This window comes from Dreissena polymorpha, chromosome 11 (genome assembly GCF_020536995.1).
Source record: "Dreissena polymorpha isolate Duluth1 chromosome 11, UMN_Dpol_1.0, whole genome shotgun sequence".
Taxonomy (NCBI): domain Eukaryota; kingdom Metazoa; phylum Mollusca; class Bivalvia; order Myida; family Dreissenidae; genus Dreissena; species Dreissena polymorpha.
In genome coordinates this window covers 33326324-33342891 of record NC_068365.1, presented here as the reverse complement: position 1 = coordinate 33342891, position 16568 = coordinate 33326324, and the positions used below count along the sequence as shown (strand labels likewise).

At 32.9% G+C, this 16568-nt stretch overlaps 2 protein-coding genes across 2 annotated transcripts; both read right to left on the bottom strand.

Moving 5' to 3' along the window:
* Positions 1–755: 755 nt before the first annotated feature.
* LOC127849535 (baculoviral IAP repeat-containing protein 8-like) lies at positions 756–6908 on the bottom strand. The gene is made up of 6 exons (XM_052382158.1): positions 6839–6908; positions 5951–6089; positions 4957–5132; positions 4703–4871; positions 4320–4433; positions 756–3832 (listed from the first exon to the last, which is right to left on the bottom strand). The coding sequence occupies exons 4-6, from the start codon at positions 4830–4832 to the stop codon at positions 3642–3644; spliced, it is 435 nt and encodes a 144-aa protein (XP_052238118.1). The 5' UTR covers positions 4833–4871; positions 4957–5132; positions 5951–6089; positions 6839–6908; the 3' UTR covers positions 756–3641.
* A 230-nt stretch (positions 6909–7138) lies between these two features.
* LOC127849534 (uncharacterized) lies at positions 7139–16534 on the bottom strand. Its single transcript, XM_052382156.1, has 10 exons — positions 16359–16534; positions 12598–12825; positions 11159–11286; positions 10515–10572; positions 9823–9875; positions 9204–9246; positions 8693–8745; positions 7860–8589; positions 7574–7688; positions 7139–7292 (listed from the first exon to the last, which is right to left on the bottom strand). Exons 2-8 carry the CDS (start codon positions 12771–12773, stop codon positions 8120–8122), a joined length of 981 nt encoding a protein of 326 aa, XP_052238116.1. The 5' UTR covers positions 12774–12825; positions 16359–16534; the 3' UTR covers positions 7139–7292; positions 7574–7688; positions 7860–8119.
* Positions 16535–16568: the final 34 nt, after the last annotated feature.

Here is a 16568-nt window from a genome sequence, read left to right as displayed (position 1 = left end):
AGTGTTGGTAAAGTACAAAAAAACTACATTGCTTTGTTATAATGATGTGTTTCCTTGTCATTCAACAAAAAAAAAATTAGCATGACTTGAGCATAGCTGATATTTTTTGCTGGAAAACCCTTTAGAGGATCTGAAAATGGTTGTACGGGGATGTTACAAAAAGACAACGCAGTTTGTCGAAAATGCTGAGCACAATGTGTTTTTGTTATAATCGTGGTATAATGCAATGTTATTAACCAGTGACTCATTAGTCTTCGGCAATAGCCAAAGGGTGTCCTTTGATTTCAGTCATTTTCGGAAGCTGACATAACATTCCGTTAATAATCATCTAAAATGCATTTTCTTTTATATAAGATTATTCATTTATTCAAGTTAATCAAATTGTTTTTCCAGCCATTTAGATAATTGTCGAAAAATTTTATTAACTGGGATTTCAACCTACAATAAGTAGGCTTCAACATTTTGTTATGATATCTATTACAGTTATAGCTTTAACTGACATTAATAACGATGCCAAAAGTTACAAAACAATCGATACGTGTCAAATATCTATAAATAAGTATCGATTTTATACGGATTAGAGTGCCAGGTTAATAATTTTGCATTATACAGAATATATATATATATTTGTAACACATAGATTCCAATTCCATTTTGCGGAGACCGGCTTCTTAGATCTTCTCAAAGTTTGCTGTCACAGCTTCTGTTGATTTCAACAATTCTACGGTTAAAACTTGTAAATAAAAATCACGCACTATCTTGGAAATGCCTTATTCGATAAATTAATTATATGGTGACCTGTAGGTTGCATATTGAATACAACATTATTTTAACGCTTAAATACGAAGACTCACTGGGTTCCTGGAAAAAAAAAAATAACCGTTTTTGCATGCAAAAAAATGGGTGCAACGTACAGTACACTTTGTTTACTCGTCCAAAAAGATTGGGTGCGAAATATTATACATTGTATACACTTATTTACAATTTCTAGATGGTTGATTTAAAAAATATATTTAAAATTAATTTTATTTAGACAGCTCTTTATCCAATTTATTACCTTTGTTTATTTTTTACCGTTTGCAACATCCAAGTATCATGATATGAATGTTAATAAACTCATGCCGATTTACTGTTTCATACTATGCACACACAACGTAATGATAAACTCCAAGTTCGACTCCCGGAAATATATGTAGTATCAACTGTTCCTCAATATCATCTAAATTTATAGAGGACAAACATTGCGACAATTATTCTCCTTGTCCTACACTTAAAACATGTAAATGAATCGCTATAAATTCCATTATTACATTTTAGTTTTTATTTAATTAAAGTATAAATTGATTTTATCATGTTAAAACTTTTACGTCAAGAACCTCATTCGAATTATATCTTTCTACAAAATAAAAAGCCTTCATATAATTTTACATTGCAAAATAAACATGTTAAAACTGTACCCATACTTTGTCTAAATCAAGCCGTATCTACTATGCAAAAGACTTCATATTGTATAGCCAATTAATTCAAACTAGGGTACATTGTAGAACATACAACAGTGTAATCCATCTTCTACAGTTGAACATTACTATGATTTGCACAAAATACACAGATATACATATTTAAGTGTCTCTCTTTATCATCCATCAGTTTATGTCTTCAGCATCCAAAAATTGACAGTGGTTTCTTTTCTAACAAGAATGGCAAGTGTCACATTATATTTATCGTTCGATATATAGCACGGATTTTAAATCCGTGTACAGTGATTTGTGGGATGAATGCTTATTATCGATTCAATGTCTTGCGAAAAGAAGTCATTTAGTTTGCTCCTGAACGGATTGAGACTGTTACTTGTTTTTCCGACTTCATTGGCTAGCAAGACTAATTCGAACTCACAAATAAATAGCCTAGGTATATCTATGGTTGCAAAATTCTTAGTTTTCTTAGTTTAAGCTGAGATCGCATAGCCCGATTGTTCTCCTGAACTACATTGAATAGGTACTACAACTTCAGGTTTTTAATATACCCCGAATAATAATATAATTGTTACTCATAATTGTTCACGAACGAATAATGACATTTTTATATGTCTGCAAGTATATGAATAGCTATTTAAGCAACTGACATACGCTAGCTTGAAGAAATTTGTATAATAATACATCGACAACATGTATAGACCTTACAACACTCAAAGAAAATTACATACACAGACACGCGCGCATACAAAATTAACATACAAAGACATACACGCATACAATATATCTGTATTGAAACACAATTATGCTTAAACTAAGTCTATCATCAAATCAAACCACACATACACATTTAGTAAATCTACGAAACAAAGAATTAAGTATTCCGAAGTGCAATTTATACGGAAAAATGAATAATCATCATATTTTATGAAATAAATAACGCGTAGCCACCTACTTGTTCACCTGTATGAAAAGTGGATTTAATATCTATGTGTAGGGAATGCGCAATTATCTGCCACCCATGTTGTATTAACAATATTCACTTGTTGCAGGTAGTGGTCTTACATATAATGGCATCGCCACGATTATTCTATTAATAGGGTACTTTTCATTACATATATATATCTCGTTTTTAATATAAATCACTACATGTTATGCTTGTGCAATCTCGATAAAGAAAAGAACATTATAACCATAGATATGTTATTCTTAACGTATTTATGCAAAGACGCGCAATTCTCATTTTCCCCAGCTAAGAAACACCATTATACACCATTATACATTTATATAACTATATATTCCAATGATATCAAACTAAAATGTTGAAACTGAAATGTTCCGTGAGGAAGGTTAGAATAATCTTCTTTTCTAGTCGATTACTTAAATGGACAGGCCGGCTCCTTGTGCAAAGGTAGCCGTGCGTCGCAGGTCCGTCATGCTTCTCTTGCAGTATGGTCTCCTCTGCCCAGATCTGGCACATGAAGCCGTCGTGCCGTGGGCACGACTGCATCAAATGCTGTGTTGTATTGCTGCGGATCTTGAAAGGTGGTTGTAGGGGTCATTTATGGTGATTCGTGGATGCCGCCACTTGGCGTATTGCTATGACTTGATGAAGGTATTGGATTTTATGAAGGTGGTTGCATTTAAATTATGCTCTGTTGTAGGGCCCTCCTTTGCTAGAGTGTCTGCTTCTTCAATACTAAGTATATTGCAAAGGGACCCACTGCAGAACGACTGTGTGAGCTCTGCAAAGGGGCACAAGGCAGTTGACAGGGTCGTTCATTTCTTTGTCGCCGACAGTGTCGCGTGCCTGCAGGACTTGCTTGCGTCGGTAAAAAACACAAAGTTGTCGGAGGAGAGTGGGTTGTGATAAATGTGGACTGCATCTGTTTTTAGGGCTTTTACTTAAGCCTTGAAGTTCTTTGAGCAGAGGTCGCTAGCAAGTAAGATGTGTTCCTGTACAACTCCCGGTTACCTGATGTTGAGTGTGCTTGAATTATATCCGTACGGAATTATATGAGGGACTTCTCTGAAAATTCTTTGCTAAATTTGCCGCTTAAAAAACCCTGATAAATATTCTTAAAATGTAAATGTCTCGCAGGTAAGTTTTGCGAGCTATAAAAAGCGCATATGACCTTAATTATCAAGTACATTTTGTCAGCACATTCTTCATCCCATAAAGGTGCGAATCTTTTGCTTGATCGGTCTGCCACAGTCTGGACATATATCGCTGTGCTGAATACAATCCAAGCAATACTTGTGATGTGTACACGGTAGAAACAATGCGTTCACTTGGTTTTTGTGGCATACATGACATAATAGCAGATTTTTCAATCGTTGATTTTGTAAAATTATTGTCTCTGAAATGAAAATGATATTCCTTTGAATTCAAAGGAACAACATACTAAAATCACTTAGAGAATAAAACATAAAAACATGATATGTCTTTGTATTCAAAGGAAAAATATACTAAAATCACTTAGTGCATGAAACATAAAAACGATGACAGACCAAGCGACGCATACAATTCGTGAAGGTGAGATAATAACATATGAAAAACCGCTTTATAATTAACCCAACTGGTAAATTGTTATTAAGTTCCAACGAATATTGACCTAAATCAATTATGCGTTCGTGAATATTTCTTATCGCTAACAAAAATATACACATTCCGTATCGCAAATGTTGTACGATATATTATTCATAAAATATACCAGATAAACACATACGCAGACGTATGATATAATTTATCATTCGATCTTCCGGGAAAACTTCGAGACAATCACAAAACTGCAAATAAAGTCATGAATTTACGCATAACAATATGAAGCAAATAACTTATATTACCATTTGATTGCGGGCTTGACGGTTGCCTTGCACTGACTGTTTCGTCAAGTAATTTTCTCTCACGAATCACCTCTATGCGTGTAACAATGTCTTCAATGTCTGGCTCTTTAGTGCCTTAAACGCATCAACACGTTGCATAAATTGGACATAGTTTGTCTTGATTGTGCAATTAAATGCTTACTTTGCATTCTGATCTCAAGAAAAATATTCAAGTTCATACATGTTTGAAACAAATAAAATTAAAAGTCTAACTTTTACAATTTGAATGTGCATTACATTTATAAGCTAAACCGAACGATCTGGGTATTGAATCTCATTCGTGTACCAAATTACAGTTGTGACTGCAAACGTGTCAAATTACTATACTAGCTGATAATGACAACCTTGTTGAACAAGTTCCAAGACAGCATGTCGAACATCTTCTACGGAAAACCCCATGTCATATGTAATAATGTCTTGATGTTTATTAACAATTCTCTCAACGTCGCCGTCATCGATTGTTAAAGCAGCCATAGCGCCGTTTATTCCTTCATGCAGATTTGATGTGGTTTCCTGGTTCAAACTTATTAATTCATACTCATTGCAAACATGATTAAGCGATTCTTTCGTAACAATATATTATGTCAAGCGCACTTACAGTTTCTGCCAGATCTGCAGATACTTGGATAAGGTTAATGAATTCATCGCCCTTGATTTCTCTCGCATAAGGACACGCTGGAAACCATCTACAGTGTTCTATCCAAGGATCGTCACCTGGTTCCCATTTCCTCAAACCACCGTCACAAGCGAAGCAGCGACAATGATCGTCCACGCCTTGGATGAGTAAACATAAATACTTTGCTTGCTTAAACACTTCATGAAACGCAGTCGGTATCTCACAATTTATAAACACACGAAAAACGCTTGATGATATTCGACCGACACATAATTACACTCAAAACAATTTGAGTTTTACTTATCCTCCACAAAAGTCATAACATTTAAACGGCTGCTTCTAGTGTCAATATTTTCTGTACAAGTAGCATATGGAAACCAATATGATCATGCATTTCTTACAAAACCCACGCATTGTGTGTCGAAAGTTTCACACACTAGCATTTGCGCCCTAAAGGATTAAGGTATTCTTTTATTAATTAAACATTGGCTTCGAAAACCGCTTAACCGCTTTGATCTCAGACAATTGAACTTTTACACAAGTTCTATTTTTTTCTGTAATGATGTGTTTAAAGTGTAGTGGCGAAGTCAATCGTCTTCGGTTTCGATTTAACAATAACGTATGTTTGTAGTTTAAAATCAGCGCAATTGTTCATAGTTTGCTAAAATTAAAACATTTTTATCTAAATAAATACGAAGCACTCCATCAAAAATGTTCGCATTTAATTACATCAGTGGTACATAAACATGATCTTAGAGAGGTGTTAGTAGACCTTTATTATAGTCATCATTAATTCAATAATCGTATGCACACTTACATATCCTTTAAAGAACAATCATTTGGTTTAAATTATCATAAATGTTCACGTGGGTCCGCCATCATGTTTTGCTTGTTTATTGAAAAGTATCATGCTATGATGCTTATTGCTGCAAGTGTAATAGGTAATAGGTTTTTGCCGTAAGACCAATGTACCTACCGGTGTAATACAACCCAGCCGTTGCCAAATGTTCTGGTCTCTGGGATAAATGTAGAGGCCAATCTGTGAACGTATCAAGGCGTGACTGATAGCGTTCGGAACCGTTCGTGTTTTGCTCTATAGTTTGTAACTGGCCGTCCTATAACATATAGCAATACTTTTTAACTGAATATCGATTAAGTAATATGATTGCATAAAGTTATTAAAAACATATTGACAACATGATCGACAACATGATCGACGTTATCTTAATACGTTGAAAGTATATGAAGCCTTGTAAACGACTGCAGGATACGTATAAACATGGTTCCTCTATGACACAAACAACTCATGACATCGATAACAAAACGACAACTACTAAATCGTCCGCGAGCAATGTTTTCATTCTACATTTCATAACACAATTTACAATTTACGCCGATTTCGGTTCGATAGTTTAAAACTGTAGTATGGTTGTACGTGTTGATCGCAAATATTTCTGTAATCTTTAATTGCTCATTTATGAATCGATTTAGTCCTAAAATGTGTGCTTCTATTGCACTGTGCGTTATTTTAGCCTTTTCATTTAGGAATTTATTCTTTGCAATACATAATACACCCAGATTATTTCTGTTTCGATAGAACTGACAATAAATTACCGCAATCAGTTTATCCCAAGCATACCTAGAGGACTTTGATACTCTTTGGTTAATAATAACTATTCAGTTCTCTTGTCTAATGTAAAGCTTGACTCACATGTAAAGTGGCTTGTAAACAGTGGGTTTGAAAAGTCTTATTTGTCATTTTCAATAACTGAAACAGTACATAAGTAAGTATTGTTTTATGTACTGCTGTTTGTACCTTAGGTGTAACTTAAAACTAATAGCATAAGAAGACCATAATAAAAACCTTGTTGCTGTTGGTAAATGTCACGCTGTCGTCGCCTGATTTCTTCTGGATTTTGAAGTGTGTTCCTCTGCTAAAATTATTATACAGCTAAGGATAATGATAGCATACCTTTTACTGAGTATGTGTTGCAAAATCTTAATAATAAATTAAGTGTAAAACATTTACTCCGTCAGTTATACTTAGTTTTTGATATAAATTCATTATAAAACGCCTTAATAATACTTAAATTCTGAATCATGCTTTAAGCTGAAGTAAAATTATGTTAGCAAAAAAATTACAAATACGTTATTATTAGCCTTATAACTTTCTATGGCCGCACGACTTCCAAATTTATCTAACATGAACGGACAGTTTGATGAGTGTTTCACATGTTCTAGGAGTGGATTGTCCGTGTCTGAGAAGTCTTTCAGCCCGATACCACAACAGAAACATCGTACGAGATCGTAACTTTGACCTAAGAAGTTTAACTGTATATTAAGAGCCACGTACTTGTATTTATCAAAAACATATTGCCCTTGGTAGAACATGGCATTAAGTGTCAGCAGTATATGATTACTCTACAAGAGTATTTAACTACTGACTATCCTGAGCAAATATTAATAATGGGAAAAACGCAGATCATGAATGATCATGAACTTGTACACCCCTGAAACGAAAAAGGAATTGTGCAAATATTTAAAGTATACAAGCATATACATATTAAGTAAACCTTTGTTGAATAAAAATACATTTTACCTGTAAAAAAGAAACCCGCGTCACAAAGGGTTATGGGGTCTGGTTGTTGTAAAGGCCATCCACGAAACGTGTCCATCCTGTTTACTTCATTTTCATAAGAATGATATTTAGCAGTCTGCAAGAAGGGGATACATTTTATCACAGAAAAATGCTGTGGAACATGACATTTTAGCAACTACTATAAACGCAAAATATAACGTTAACTTCTTCAAAAAGGTTTTTTGACATAAGATCGCGGATAATAGTAACCCAATATGAAAAACTGCGCTTAACATATAAAGCGTACTGGATATCTATTTGTATGAGCCATGTATTGAAACCTCTCTGTGCTTCTCTCATTGAAGTGCAAGGAATTTATCTGAACTTCTGGTGTCGTTTCTCTTGGCTCGCATTGCTCATCGTCATAACGATAGCTGTGAGGCTCATTTACAATTTGAGTAATGGCGTTATTGTGGCTTGTTGATGGTCGTTCATCTAGTGAGGGTTCGTCATCTGTTAATGGCCTGTCATGTCGCTGTTGATCTTCAGAAACTTGAGTTGGGTACTTCAGTTCCGGTTTTTGTCCATTCGGGTAAATATACGCACTGTTGCGTAGAAATCATGTGAAAACCACCAAAAGGATTCGTTATCCGTGATGTCACAGAAATTTAAGGTAGGCACGTTTGCAATGGAAATATGTTTATCCAACATCGAAATCATATGCTTATCGCAAATATAGAAAGATTGTTTAAACTCATTTCTGAAGGCAAGTACAGCCGTTTGTAACTTCTGCTTTGCCGAAGTTTGCAATTCATTCCACCAAGAATCCGACGGTAAAACCATAAACGCGTTTCTCTTTCGTAAATACAACAAGGGCGGTATTTCCATTTCCACAAACTTGCCAAAATGACATAATTCATCTAGAATGCGACTTATCGCAAATCCCTTGGTTGATGTATTATTTTTATTGCGAAGACCTTTTTGTAAGTCTATTGTTAATCCGATTTTAAACACTTTTGTCCCGAATATGCTATCGACTAAAAGAAAAAAGATATTAAAGCTTGGTTATTCCTAAGGTATAAAATTAAGAGCTTTTAATACTTTGAATGGAAACATATTACAATTTCAGACATTTTATACCTTTAATGGAACCTGTGCATGGTTCAACCTTTCCAAAATAAACACATGTTTTTCTGCAATAAACAAAAATAATTTCAAAATAAAGTTTGCCAATAATTATATACGCCTACATATAATATGTGGTGTTAAACAAAAATAAGGCGGAGACATAACCGACATGTTCACGATTAAATAACTGTCTAATTTTCAAAGTCTCCAAAATTCTACATTTACATTGATACAAAAGAATACAATAGACCCTGTTTGCACAATAACTTTTAAGACGTGTATCTCAATGAAGACAACACTCACGAAAACTAAATGCATAATACATTTTTATCTTCTTAATTTTAAACAGACATACATCAAGATATTATGTATTCTCCGATAAATTTACAAAGTGCAGACTCACTTTATGTCCCGTATAGATCAACTATACAGTTTTAAAATTGTGGTTCGCGGAAAAAGTGTTCACCAACACATTTATATTTGTATTCACAAAGATTTAAAGTTTACACTTTTGCTTTCATACCTTTTATGCGTATCTGCTTCGACCCTCTCATGTGTCTTCCCGTCTTAGATGAAAAAAAGATAGAATACTATAAAATACACTAAAACATATCGGAATCATCTGCTACAGCAAACGGACATAATACAAAACTAATTGAATTTTTAAATAAACAAATACATCTATTTTGTTTAGAGAAAAGCACTTTTTCAGTTTCCTGTTTTCGTTCATTTGTCATATGAATAAATGAAAATAATTAGAAAGGGAAATTTGACTTGCTTGTTTACCTAAATAATTTGTAAAATAATACACAACTAATGAATGAATATGTATTACTGTTATATAATCTAATAGAAAAATAATAGTTCTGTACAAACATGATAGCAGATCACACTAGAAATACAATACAAATAATAAAATCAATTAATGTTTTTACAGTTTGTACATGTATATTTACAAAGTTCCCTAAATTAGTATAAAAATATTTTATGGAATTGATTAAGTTTAATTTCAACGTTCATGTTCTAAATTTGTTTGAAACAGAACCGTTTTTCTTACTTGAAGAAAGGATATTGATATTAACATTAATGATGGTAAAGTATTAATGATATACACATTTGATACAATATTGCTTAAAAAATACCTTGTGTTGGCCTTTTAGACTGTACTGTGCCCTTTCCGACGATGTTTTTGTCACTGCAATATACATACATAAACACTACAATAATCTTTACATTTTTGAGTTACATTTCCAGCCTCTAAACGTATATAAAAAGCGATAGCAGTTGTTTAAAAAACTCAACAAATACAACATATTTACCATCGAACATCGTATGTATCTTTCGCTTTATATAAGTGGATACTTTTATAACGCAACACTTTTGTAACTTAAATATCTCAGTTATGAGTTAAGATTTGTAACACAAATTGCACATGTGATCATTTGACTACATTCTGGGCAAGCTCACGATTAAATAATTCATCCGTGACGATCGGATGCTTTAGTACATTGGGTATGTATGGTTTCCTCTTTTTGCACGTGGAAATGTTGAAACGCAGTATTATTATAATTTCATTTCAATTTCATCATTTTAGGTGGGATCTTACACCAGGAAAAATAACTTAAAAAAATGTATAACATTACATGAGATGGAAACTTACGGGTATATATATATATATACATATATATATATATATATATATATATATATATATATATATATATATATATATATATATATATATATATATATATATATGTAGCTGAAAATTAATTTAAGTAAACAGCGTTAAATCCGCGTGATACAATGTTTAAAGTTTATAAAAAAAACTTACCACAAGTGATATGATTTCCTGTCACACAAAGCTGTTTCTTTCAAATGACTGTTGTCGGCTTTAAAATTAAAACAATCATAAGAATATACTATTGAAACCAGGAAGCGCATAAACAGATCTTAAACGTCCAAGAGATACTTTAGGCTTAAATGTATGAGTGTTATGTAATTACGAAGTAGAGCTCACATAAAGAGAGATACTTTAGTGTAAATATAGAGGAAACATAAATAACGTTAAGGCATGGGCATTTGTACGAATTTTGGCAATCAATAACACATTTTACTACAGTATCACGGAAAAGATTAAATATGGTTCAAGAGCTTTATGGTAAAAAACTATGATAACAGGTCTAGTCCTTGAAAATGGTGAGCGATTAAGGGCAATTGTTACCCTCTTGTTTACAAAAAGAGCATGCAAATGGGTGTATTGTTTTTAATTTCAGCATTATCTTTTAACAAACGTTTAAGGCACACACAAAACACACTGTAGCATAATAGATACAATTTTAAGTTGCCTTAATAGTGGCTGTATAATGTCTATTGCTGTTCCTTTTCTTACAAAGGACTATACTTACCCGTTTTAATTTTCACTTATTGGGTACAACGTTTTCCTCTCTGTTGCACAAAATAGCAAAATACTTTTACCTTTAACATCTGTCAAACATCCAGGACCAGGGTTTAGTTCTACTCCAGAAATGAGCAATTGTACCTTTATGACCAAGATAGGCAACATATCTTCCCACAAATTCCACAATTCATTCTGACCTACATTTCTGAAAAAGAAACGATTTATATAATTAATATTTTTTCTTGTTATCAATCGTCATAATTGCGAAGAGATTTTGGCAAACATAAAATAACGGTCAAAGGAGAAAACTTAAAATTATTATGTCTTGTACAGCTTTAAGTGCAGTGATGATAACATGTAGGGCAAATGTCAATCACACGAAAACAATGTGACTGACAGCCATCATGTTGGTTTACACGTCACATATTGGAATCCGATATGTCGATTTCCAAATATTACACAATTGTGACAAGGATTATAAGGCGTGAAGCAATAACCTACACAATGGCAGTTAGTTGTCAGGCCAAACTGCATACAGTTCAGCCAATCATCAGTAGCTACATGTCAAGCAAACGCTCAACAAACTACAGTGACATCTTGCGAAGGAAAAATGATCCAATTATGACATATAGTGAGATGAAAAAGCATGAAGAGACAATGTCGGGAAAATGCTCAGTATAAACAGTATTATCTCGGACCAGAAAATAATTAAATATTTACACTAAATGACGCGTCGGGGAAGTACCCTACAAAACACAGCGGTATCACAGACCGGCAAATAATTATGAAATGGCACGTGATTATAGTTTTTGGCAATTGCTATTCAAATCACAATGACATCCAAGGAACCGAACATGACGTGCAACGCTATGACATGTCGGATGAATTTCCTTGATCCGCAAGTGACACCTCCGTACAATATAATTATTAAAAAGTTGCACGTGCAAATGCACTATATTAGGAAGTTGCATGTGTACGTATCCGATTAGGATGACGCGCATGTTTTAAGGGCAAATTTTCAAAAAACCAAGGGTTCATTTATGTCACACGAGGGCTGGATGCCAGTAATTTTAATGTCACGATAAAACGGGGGTTTGTTCATTTGATAAATGTTGTAATCATTGTGGTATTCGTCTCCAATCAATTCGTTTCAGTAACTTGTGTGTTCTGAACGTTTATCCTAACCCAAAACAGGGAATATATAACTTACATCGCAAAAAGATCATCGTTCTATGTTGTCAATTTAATGTTATCTCCGCACATTTCATAATTAAGAAGTAACGAAACACATGTGTTATGTTGATTATGAAGAACAGTACAAAATAGCCATAATTTATTTTAACACGTTTTTTTCACCATTAACATAACTGGCAGATAATAAAAGATTTGTTAAGAAACGACATTTGAGTGTAATAATCATACCATTTCCCATTAGCCCATTGTTATAAAAACTGTATTTGGTTATTTTTCTAAGATATCTGCACTACATTTGTCAGTTAATAGTCAATTTACTTACCCAATTGCAAACATCAACAGAACAATGACGAGGGTGATGGTAAGGACACCACGGTTTTGACAACTTCCTTTGTTATTTTTAATTTTAGAGTCCTGGCCTGTGTCACTGATTATTTCGCCCTTCGTGCAGCGAAATGATCCGATTCTTCTGCGATACGTTTGAATATCTACCCCCATTGCTTTGTGCCAAAGAAACCAAACTAAACGGTTCCGTTGAAGAATATGAAAGCTGAATAATATGAAACAAACATTTCAATATATATATATATATATATATATATATATATATATATATATATATATATATATATATATATATATATATATATATTTATATATATATATTTGTTAAATTCAGACAACATTTGATAGTATTAATATAGCTGTAGAAACAAAGTGAGATATCAATTTACACGGTTTTAACATATCATTAGCACTATTTTTCTGCTTAGATAACCAATTATCAAAACTGTTCATATAAGATTAACACAAAATAAAATAACCAATTAATTAGAACATTGTGTACTACATTTTATTAATAAGCAATTATAATTTCATTGAACACATGGTCCCCGAAGATGATTGTAAACGTAAGCTTGAACAGATAATTCGTAACAGAATAATATTTTGCAATTGTTTTGTACTGAATATATAACACACCGACCAGAAAATTGTCTATGCATACTATAAATGTATTGATTATAAAGGGACCAACATTACATCGTCTTAAATGACACAATTCAATGTTATAGTTTAAACCGATAGAATATACCCAACGCAGCGACACGTTTAAGCCTGTAAACACTCTAGAGGCCACATTTGTTGCCCAATCATCACCAAACTTGCTCATTACATGTTTTGTTATGATATTTTAGCTTGCTTTGAAAATTGATTCGGTGAATTGAATAAGGTGGCAGACAAGGGCGGGCCTTTTTCATTACATTTATTTCATTACAAGTGAAATATTGTGAACACGCTAGAAATCAAATGTGTAGTTCAATCTTCCTTGAACTTCTCTGAGAATCTTTTGAATGGCTCAAATGACTCAAATGTTCGAATGAATCAATCTTAAAATTTTGTAAGAATGTGTATCTTGACAACTAGACTTAGTTTGAATCTGGGTCATTTGCGTCCAAACAAATTCCCTAAGAAAAAAACCTTGTTACCACTAAAGAATCCATACTTTTTACTAACTCTCGATGAAACTTATTTGTTTATTGTGTCAATAGCTTTCCCATGTTAGAATCCGGGTAAAATACACAAACTAACTCATAAATTGAAGTCTGGTCAGTTCGGTTACCTTTACAATATAAAGACCAAATTTGAAGTTTGCTAACTGCATCCGATATATAGTTCACAATGTATGACTATATCTTGATATTTCATGTCCAGAATGTTCAAAACACATTGTTTTTCTTCTCTCTTGTTCAAAATCCCATTGCTGGGAACTTTGGATTTAGATTTATAAAACCACATGATACATATTATTTTTAGAAAAGTAGGATAACATGATTTTATTCTTCTTTGATATACAACAAGACATGTCTTGCTACACATGCCTAATTAGGTAAAATTCATACTTGGTTTCATGAATATTCCTGGGATAGTTCATATAATTTATCTAACTTGACAAAATATATTCGTTTTTCTTTTTACAACATCTAGCTGACTTTGAGAGAGGACGTTTTATGTGAATATAGAGGAAATATATATCACTTTTGACCTATGGCATTTTACAAAAAATTGGCAATCAATTTGCCTTACAATTATTACTGCAATATGAAGGTAATGTTTAAATATGGTACACGAGTTTGTGGTAACAATATTCTAGTTATCAGATTTAGTCTTACACAATTGATGAGCGCTTTATGGCCATCATGGTCCTCTTGTTTACATATAGAGCTAATAATCTTTATAATCCTTTTTTCTGTTTCATTCAAATTCTACTTTTACAATTTACAAACATGGCTTAAATGCTTCATGCTCATTTTTGATTTTGATGATTCAAGCACGCTCAATATAGTAATTTAAACGAAAGTGCTCGAAAGATTTATATTAATTTTCCTGCTCAGGTTGGCTCATGCAAGTAATTTACAAATGAGACCGTAAGCTTCATCTTCGTTGTTAATACTTCAACCAAAGTCACTGTAGTAATTTACAAAAAGAGCTAACACACGGTTTACGCATTTTACTTCTTCAGATAGGCTGATACTTGTAATTTACTAACGGAGCTTATAATCTTCATCTACGTTTATACACTTTCAGCCAATTACATGCCAGTAATTTCGTTCGTTCATTCTGTTGTGACATATACAGGCACTGCAGAGTAATAAGATTATACACATAACTTTCGTAAAGTAAAATTACCTTTGTCAAGTTAGTCGATGTATTTTTTTCAAGTTCAATGCCTATGACTCCATTATAAAGAGTATGATTTTTCAATTCTTGTGACACATTGTTTTCATTTTCTTTTATTTCCATCAGGGAAATATCAGATATTGGAAACTTAAAAAGAATACAGCAGACCAGAGATTAAACAGTCGTTGACATATAAGCGATACTTTGTTTGCTTTGGTTTGGAATTATTATGTATATGTGTTGCATTTTCGAAATAAAAATATAATGCACATATTCACTATTACAATTTATTTAAGATGAACGAAAAGAAGAAAAAAGAAAATATGAACAAAGTACGGGAAATACAGGGGTATTTTATTCATGCCACAAAAACTGATCTTTGAGTGGTAATACAATATTTTGTTTCAGCCGGGCATAGTTAAATTACTTTTCTCAAATTACTTGGATTTAAAAAATGCTTTTGTATCATCTGTTTACAGACGTGAAATATACGTTATCACAGTCGAAAGCAAATCCGGCAGCGAATGAGTCATCGGTAAATCAATACGAAACCTCATTTAAACAATATATAAGGAAGACAATGTAACAATGAGAATGACCTGAAAACGTCAGCTCAAAAGCATAAATGGTTTACAGCAGTAAAATAGTGAAGCTCATCTGTTGGCTATGAATGAGAACAAGGACATTGATCGCACTGTGATTTTTTTATAACAAAGGTAAGATTTAAAAAAAACCTCATCAACGGGAACAATGTTGTTCATTTAGGAAACATCAATAAAACGAACCAATTCATAAAAATGTGTTAATGTTAGTGGAGGAGAATAATATTTTATTCGTCTTGATAAACAAAAATCAATATGGAGGGCCTCCCAAGGCTGACGAATATACGAAATACAGTTTACAAAGAATGTATCTCGTCCGAGATAAAACATGTTAGATTAGACGATGGTTAGATATTTAAATCCAACTTTGGTAAAGATTTATCATTGTGTAAAAACCCACGTGTATGTTTTTGTCGATTAAAACCGCATGTTTTATTTCAACACTTGAGTCACTCAGTGTTGCTTTTAATATGTGTATATGTCAATTTTAATGTTGCGTTTTAGTAAATTTAACAAGCCATGCTTCCTAGGGAATATATCTGGCAAAGCATTAACTATGTTGGCCATATGCTACTAAGTATATGTTGCCAGATTTCGAATAGTCGATAAGATTAATTTTGTGTAAGCAGCTTCTCTCTATTCATTTGCATGTTCAAATTATACATTATTCCTTGAAATGAAAGAACGAGTATTAGTTTTATATGCTTTATAGACTTAAATACCTTATGATTTATTGAATAATAACTCTTAGATTTTACCCCATAAACATATACATTCAAATGAAAGAGTAAACGTTACGAACCCGTGCACCTTGGTTATGTTAGATCCATACTCTATTTGATACAATTATAAGTACAGGTTTGAACACGCTGCATGTTTTTTCGTTGCAACTTTCTTAACATTGAAAGACAAACATGGCCCCATTTCTGTGTTACACGTATTTATAATCACAGAGCATTACAACTTCGTGTCCTTGTAAGGTAAAAACGGATGCATTTTATATCCGTGTTCG